This window comes from Apium graveolens, chromosome 2 (assembly GCF_009905375.1).
Source record: "Apium graveolens cultivar Ventura chromosome 2, ASM990537v1, whole genome shotgun sequence".
In the NCBI taxonomy this organism is placed as follows: domain Eukaryota; kingdom Viridiplantae; phylum Streptophyta; class Magnoliopsida; order Apiales; family Apiaceae; genus Apium; species Apium graveolens.
The window spans coordinates 232,292,763-232,301,646 of NC_133648.1; the positions used below are offsets into that span (position 1 = coordinate 232,292,763).

Below are 8,884 nucleotides of genomic sequence, written 5' to 3' on the forward strand. Positions count from 1 at the left end.
CTTCAGTATAAGTGTTGATTTCCAGTTAAGTATTGATTTGTCCTGTTAGGTAAGATCTGAAAAATAAACACAAATCATATTACACATGACATTATCAAATATATCTAACAGGTTCAGTGATGGCCATAAATCAACAACATCCTTACGGATTGATGTAGCTCTATTTCAAAGGCCATCAGAAACCATAAAAGAAAAATAAACTTTTGGAAGAAGATAAAATGAGCTGGAAGAAATTGTGCATTTGTGCTAATAGAAACGAGAGAAGGTAACACAGTAACACAGTTTGTCAAAATCTTTTTGGATACAACACAATTCCTGTTGGTCCTACCAAGGCCCATTTCATGTCATATTTTAATTCACAATTAGTGGAGAGGTGTTCACGAACCGAGTTTTGACTTAAATGAGTCAAGTTTTAAATTTTTTTTGACGAACCAAGTCGAGCCGAACTTTTTTATCGAACATAAAAATGTATTCGAACTTGTTAACTAACGAGTCGAACACGAGTTTGTTCACGAATAAATACGAGTAGGGCCGAGCCCGAACCCAGCCCGAGTTGCTCGTTAAAAAACAAAAAAATACAAATTTCTTAGTCCAAACCGATTAATTAAAATCCCAGTCTACAAAGTAAGCCCAACCTAATTATCCAATTGTCCAAAATCTTAATCTAAAGTTAGTTTAGACTCTCCTCCCACCAATAACAAACCCACCACTTCTAGAACTAAACTACATCTTTCGGTGCACAGAAAACAACTTAAACCACCGCTTCCATCGACAGAACAACTTTAACCACATTCTCCCACTTAATTAAATTGTTATGAACTGCTGCCATTTGAGTAGATTAAATGTCATTTTGGAAAATAGAATTGAGAGGTTCGAAGTTAGGGGGTTTCAAGGATGGTCATAGCAGTCAATTGGGGGGTTATTTGTGTTTGGTAGTAGTGGCGGCGAGTTGGGGAGATTTATCAACTAAAAGAAATGAGTTATATGGATGCGGGGAATAAAATCTGTCCTCATCTGTCTCCATCTCTCTCTGTATAATTTGTATATCTAACCTAAGTTTTATAAAAATATCCAGAAAATATTAAAAAAAATTCGAGTTTAAACGAGCTGAGCTTGAGCCGAATAAACTCGAGTTGAACTCGAATCGAACATACTAAAACTCGACTCGATCTCATTTTACTTAACGAACATATTTAGGTGTCTAAGTTTAAGCTCGAGTTTAAGAACGAGTCGAGCCGAACAAACTCTTAACGAACTGCGTTCAAACTTGTTCGCGAACACTTCAGTGAACAACCCTTCAAATGTATCATATCCGCTAGTTCCCATATTCTGCTCGCATTTTTAAATTCAAAGTTGTGCAAAGTAAAAAAAATGTGTAAGATAAAATATTGCTTAAAATAATTACGGTCAACTTTAACCATTTAAACTAAACTTTGTTTTAAGTTCATCTTCTCGTTCATTTGATGATGGCATGCAAACAAACAGTTACAGTATTTGCGTAAATAATTATCTTAATAGATCTCATATAAGAAGCAATTTTAAACATGAACAAATCACTTTGCGCGTACGTGTCCCAAATAAAAAAACATTTTGCGCAGACACAGTACAGCATGACTCCACTTAATCCAGCAAAATCACACCTGTTTCACAGCTAACTAGAACAAACTAGAACATCAAATAAAAAATATAGTACAATCACGTGTCATACTTTCCCAGATTCTAATATTTCTGAGATTGTGACATTTATTTATCAGTAATTCCATAAAGCCATGCCACCACTAAATTCCACGTCATCACCTTCACAGTAGTACTGATTAGGTGGAGGCAACATCATCCCTTGTGCCATCTCCGCTATCAACTGTCCTGGCATTCCAAACTCTGCCACCTCCTCATCCATGTAATACGCATTTTCGGGCAATGTCGTCTTTACTTGTGTCGATTCACCGTCATTACACGGTGATCGAAATTCCTGAGCTGCCTCAGCCGCCGCCTTCTGAATATCCTTGGCATTGGTTGATGATGGGATACGCAATCTCCAAGCTGAGTCAGCAAAATTAAGACAAGCTGAACGTCCCCTCAGAGCCAAAGCAGCCACGTCATGAGCTCTAGCTGCCATTTCAGGTGTAGCAAACGTACCAAGCCATATTCTAGTTTTCTTGTTAGGTTCCCTTACCTCGCAAACCCATTTATTCGAGTTCCTTCTTCGAACGCCCCGGTACACAGGATGTCGAGTTTCTCGAAACTTCTTTCTTCCGCCACGTTTCTTTGGATTACTGGATGCTAACATAACAGGTGAATCCGAACTCCCTTCCGTGGAAGATGAAGAATCTGAAGCAGCTTCAGGTGAATAAAGATTATATAGTTTATACGAATCCGGATAGTCAGGGAACGTGGTATTATTCATCATATCTACGAGCACAAGTAGTTGATCGAGTAAGAGCAGAAGTGGAGGTAGTGGAGTGTAGTTGAAGTTGTACTTGCTTAATCTGCTGCTTGATTATCTGTTTGGGGGATATGCATTTACACACTAATATATAGTACGTTGTTAAAATGCACGAGGAAGGGGATATTGTGGGGCGTGCGTGTATGTGTGTGAATTTGGGGGACGAACGCGGAATGGTTATGAGAAGGGAACAGCTGTAGGGACAATGTATAAAAAGTAGATTATGGAATTATTACAAGGCAGTTAGCTGTTTTTTGTTTTAAAGTACTCCCAACTTGTTCAACTGCTTACGTTTGTCAGCCACCTGTACACTTTATCCTTTCATGGCATTTCTTTTGATTTGACCTTTATATTTGACTCATGACTATGACTTTATGCTGAAAACTACTCTACACTTGATTAGTATTGTGTTCGGTTAGGAAATTTCGTGATGATTATTTGATTAACTCTGCTCTATTACTTGTACATGCACAATCTTAAAATATTGAAGTCGTATTATTATATTAAAAGGTGTTTAACTGAGTACTGTTATGTAACTCGAATTCGTTTTTAAATTTTTTATTAAATAATGTGATATAATATTTATTATATCTTAATTTATATATGTATATATGTACATCTCCCTCCGTCTTTAATTAAATGTCTGTTTTATTTCTATAGCATTCAAATTACCCAATTTTCGATCAAATATTAAAAATTATCTATTAAAAAAAACAAAAATTTTGTTTTAAAATAGATTATACGTACTTTTCAATAATATTTAACCTTTTATATATTATTTAAATTATATAATGACATATAAATCTAAGTTAAAATATATATAGTCGATTTTACTAATCAAAAGTCAAGATGAAAATGTATTTATGAAGTAACATTTAGAATCGATCATGGGAACCATTTTGCGACTCTACTATTTTTTTTCATATTATTGAATTTTTTTAGGTATATATCTTAATATTTAATTGTAAACATTTATTCCCTCCTCAATTTTCTTGTCCCCTGTTTCTGTTTCTGTTATCGCTTGTCCCAAAGAAATTGTCCATTTCAATAATTATTATAAAAAATATGTGAACAAAAGAAAAAATAAAATAAATAAAATAATCTAAAACTTATATAATGGTAATTTATTAATATATTAGGATTACTTTATATAGTGAATTTTGATTGATGTAAAAAAAAATAGGAAGGAGGGAGTAAGTACTGATGTAGAATATTTTGCATATGCTTAATTATTCTTACTATAATAAAGCATATATAATAAATAAGTACATCTTGACTTATGTGGAGGATAAAACAGATTTAAGTAACCATAATTTAACTATAATATTAACTTAATGTATAGGTAATTAGCAATAATTAAGAAAGCAGGTGAGAGAGAATACAGACAAAAAGGGGTAATTTATTATTAGAGGGTCTGTTAATGAAAACACGGATAAGCCAAGTGGTTGGAGGAGGGAAGGCCGGTTCAAGGAATGTAAACCTACGGTTCCGCCACGGGAATGCATGGAACATATTTCTTAAACTTTAACACTCAACCTTTACTACTCTTCGTGACTTGCCACGTGCTGGGGATCATGTTGCATGCATATACTTATTTTTACTGTTGGAGCAATTTTTTTTTGATTTGGGTTCTAAATTTAATTCCATGTGATTAACAACTATACCTTCTGCGTGGAAGTGTTCGTGTCCATGTGTTCACTCTGCTGCTAGTTTTATCATTTATTATTCTCATGTTTTATTAGTACACTTTTGCGGTGTCTTCATGAAACTCGTGTATATACTCCACGCCTCCGTCATTCCATAGACAATAATAATAATAATAATAATAATAATAATAATAATAATAATAATAATAATAATAATAATAATAATAATAATAATAATAATATATGTCCATATCTAACACAGGCCCAATTCCTATTTCATGAAAACCGTATAATGGATCCCGTTTCATGGTTTAGCGTTGGGGTAGACAGTTAATTATGTCCCCAAGCATCAAATTGGGCCCAGCCCGTCTCTGCGAACACTAGCTTGTTTTGTAGAGCAACACTAATAACTCTGTAAATGGTACATTTATTCACATAATTAGCTCTGGGGAAATGCAATCTCCTAACCTAGTCGGCTAAATTAAGACACATGAGTCATCTCGTAATTGCAATACTCGCCAAGTCATAACTCTGTCCGCCATTTCAGGTGGGATAAATATTCCAAACCATTCTAATTTTCTTGTAAAGTCTTTATTACTTTGCACGCTCATTTTTTTTAGATTTTTATAACATCAATGTTAATATCCGAATGTATACTGGACACAACAATCCATCATCTCTATCCGAAAAATTAGCAATTCAATGTATGCTAATTGCTAACTTGTATTTATTATTATCGATGTTGGATGTTACAAACACATTCTCGTACATTATCAACATTTTGGATATAAATCAATACATAATCACAGATCATCTTATGCAATATTATTAAGGTTACTATGTAAAACTGTAGTGCGGAAGCGTACCTGATTTCATAGCTCTTGAATTTAAATACGCTTGAGAGACTTGATCGTGGAACTTGTGATTCCTCTTGCTTGATTACAGATTGTTAAATCTGACGCTAAGCGTGTAACAGAAGACGAGCGTGTAGAAATGTGACGAGAATTTCTTACATAAAATAATCGACATAGATGATGCGCCAAAATGGGAAAACATTAAGGAACGAAACTCTAGCACTAGTAGGAGCGATGGAGGGGGAAACAGATAAGTTGAAGGATGATTCTAAACACTAGAAGATGTGCTAATCGTCCATACTATAGATTTTTAAGGGAAATGAAGCGACCAGTTGACGTTAATCGAATTACCGACAATAACGAGTTATCATGCGGGCATTGAAACGGCTACAAAGCTTTGTACGGAAGAAAGAATCGTTCTCTCTTAGGTTGAGAATAAATTGGTAAGCAGAGGATACTGGACCATAGTTGAGTCAACAGACCAAAGGAATTCCTAGAACTTATCAGAACCCGGTTGGTGGCAGCCCATGATGAATAATAGAGATACGCAGATCAGAACTATAAAGACAGAAAGTACGAAGTAACAGACCAATTATTGTAGAAATTACCTCCCGAGGAGGGAGTGATGAAATTCGAAAGGGAAAGAAATATTGAACCCAAGATTTATTGGTCCGGTTGAAGAATTAAAGGACTAAGAAAATTGACTTATAAATTAGCATCATCGTCGAACGGTCGCCAAGTTTATAACGAGTACCACGAATTGAAGTTAGGAAATTTAACCGTCAACGCCAAACATATGATTGAAAATGAGCTAATAAACTTGCAGCCATACTTAGCGTTTGTGGAGTAACGTGTAGAGGCCATAGGTCTACAAGGACGAGTACCCGGAAATATATTGGACGGATGAGTGGAAATTTTATGAACAGATCCAATATTGCGAAGTCAACGTGAGAACTCGAGGTGGTCATGTGGGAAGCGTATCCCTGCCTATTTCTAAACTGATTCCGGAACAGAATCCTTTTAAGGGGGGAAGACTGTAAGAACCCAATTTTTTTACATCGGTGAAAGACCTTTATGAATAGTAACCTTGCGGTTTAATAAAAACTTTTACGACCACACCATATACGAGTTTTAAATTTAAGATTCCGAGTTGATATTGTGATTATACATACCAAATGAGTGTATGTAAACGCTATTAGTTTTGAAGAAAATGAACTGTGAAAAATGATCGTACCTACGAACCATCAAGAATTACGGGAATCACAATATAATTACAAATATAAAATCCTAAGAATTTATATCCAAGAACGATACTTCAAAACATAAAGAATGTATACGAAAGGATTTACACCGCGAACCATTTACGAGAAATTATTACGAAGACAAATAAGCGACCAAACAAACGCGTAAACGAATAAATAAACATATCGAACCAAGCTAACTAAACTAACTAACCATGGTTAAATTATTAAATAGTAACCTAAACTAGATAGCATGATGAACTAAAGGATAGAATAGTAAACCTAGAATCTAAACTAGATAGATTAGCTTGTAAACCTAGTAAGCTAGCTAAGATATGCAAAGATATACTAGTACTAGGTTATATACTAAATCATATCTTCAAAATATTCCAAGAGAAGCATTCAAGAAAGCACAAAACTCTCTCTTTCTCTCTCTCTCTCTCTCTCTCTTCAAAACACAATGTTGATTTCAAGAACATCATGGAAAGAAAAATTAATATATCATGTTCTATCATTCAAAAATCACCAAATTTTCACCAAACCTCTTCCATATCATGGGTAAGTCACGCACCAAATTTCAAGCCCATCCATGAAGTTTTCAATTTTATAAAAATGTTTGAAGTTGAGGTGAATAGTAACTCTAAAAATCATTAACTTGTTTATTTGATTTTTCATGGAAGTTTAAGGCTTCTAAAGCTAGACCGAGGCTTCATCAAGGATCTTACGACTTTATTAAGTATTAACAAGCTTCAAGGAAGATATAAACATTCATCCAAACTTTTTTTAAGTTTTAAATTTCAAGAAAAGTAAGGATCTTGGACATAAGTATGGTTTTGATGATTGATTTGATATTATCTTGATATTTAGTTAATTAGTTTTAAGGTTGATGATTTTTGCCTCAAGAACATGATGTTCTTGAGAGGATTTAGTGTTGATATGATGATTTGATGATTGTTGATGGTGGTATAATGATTTAAGACGTAAACGAAACTCGAATCATAATCGTAACCTCGTTAAAACTAATAAAACTCAACTTAAGTTCCTGCAGAAGTTCCCGAATATATAAACTTTAGTTTCTTAAAAAGTAATACTTGATTATGATAGAAAATTTTATAAGGATCGTTTAGGCACTTGAATCGCTTGATTCTGATTTACGGATCAAAAGTTATGACCGTTTTAGTAAAAGAGATTTACGCGACAAAACTGCTACAAATTACGAACTTTGTAAATATAAATGATCGACTTAAAAATATTTAAAAATCATGAATTTTTTACAGAGAGTAAGAAATAGATTTTATTAGCTTCCATAAACATTTCAAGTAAAAATGTTGATTTTTCAATTTTATAAAAATGTCGGAGCCGAGGTCACGCGGAGTACGAACGTCAAAACAACCCTTGTTAGGAAACTGCCACTTCGGGATTTTCACCCCTGTTAACAGAAAACTATTTTCAAATAATTTTTTCTAAATTTTATCTAGATAGCGCATGCAAAAATGTTGCATCAATTGAGTTAACGGTTTGAGAGATATCAACGTTTTAGTGAAAGCGGTTTGAATGGTAAAACTCCGTAGTTTACCGAACTTTTGAAATGCTTTTCACCTAATTAAATTTATTTTATCGAAATGAAAATTTTATGATAAATATTAAAAGTGCTCAAGAAGCTCCTAGATATGGTTTATTATTAAAATACTAATTATGATTTATTAAAAATGATAGAGTGCGAGTCGCGTAATAGTAACATTCGGTAAAGTCAACTCTAGAAGACTACTTTAACCGTCCGTTTCGCCCAAGGATTGATACTTATTTCGAGCCGGTCGAATATTGAAAATTATGAAGTATTGAACTTATTAGAATATAAGTTGGTGATGAGAGTAGGAACGCTGATTAAGATTATGATATTTGTTGAATAGAAAACCCGGAACAAGAGGAAGTCGGAAAACGTATCTTGGACTCCAGGCAAGTTTACGAACCCAACACCATATACTGTTGTGTTGTGAAAGGATTATTTTATTATCATTTGCATAAATGACATGCTTTCCATGATACTAAGTATTTGAGTTTTCGCATATAATAACGATGGTGTTAAGATATGTATATGTCGTAGAATGTTTAACGCCGCCACAAACATGACGTATAATTATAAGACCGAGAGTCGGTCGAGGTTTTAAAATAAAAACCCGGAAATCATCCCGGTGATATTTTAGGACGATTAAAGTCCGTAGTAGTTATGTTCCAAGGGACTCGTCGTCCACTTGCGAAACATTAAATACCTCGAACTTTTATTATAACGATTTTCAAAAATCGTATTCTCTCAACTATATTTAAATACCCGAATGATGGATTTAAATTCATTTATTCATTTAAAATAGGAGAATTATTCTCCAATGATTATTTATTTCAAACTCGGTTAATTATTAAAGATTACTTTAAATTACTTAAACATAAATTAGTTGAGGAATATTATTTCAAATATTCTTTTAAAGTATAATTATTCGAGGTTTAATTATTTAATGATTATTATTTAATTATTAATTATTTATCAAATGATTTAATATGATTTGAAAATCATAAAACCTGATTTAAAATACTTTCTGGTTTTCGGAAAATCATTCGAATAATTTCAGATCGTCGGAGAGTATTATCTCGACTTATTTTAAATATTTTGAATATAGTTTCAAAGGAAACTCTCCCCCTTATTTA

At 33.4% G+C, this 8,884-nt stretch overlaps 1 protein-coding gene across 1 annotated transcript; it reads right to left on the bottom strand.

Annotated features, from left to right (window-relative positions):
• Positions 1-1,493: 1,493 nt before the first annotated feature.
• On the bottom strand, positions 1,494-2,525 carry LOC141708172 (dehydration-responsive element-binding protein 1A-like). Its single transcript, XM_074511667.1, has one exon. It carries the CDS (start codon positions 2,405-2,407, stop codon positions 1,751-1,753), a length of 657 nt encoding a protein of 218 aa, XP_074367768.1. The 5' UTR covers positions 2,408-2,525; the 3' UTR covers positions 1,494-1,750.
• Between the last annotated feature and the right edge of the window lie 6,359 nt (positions 2,526-8,884).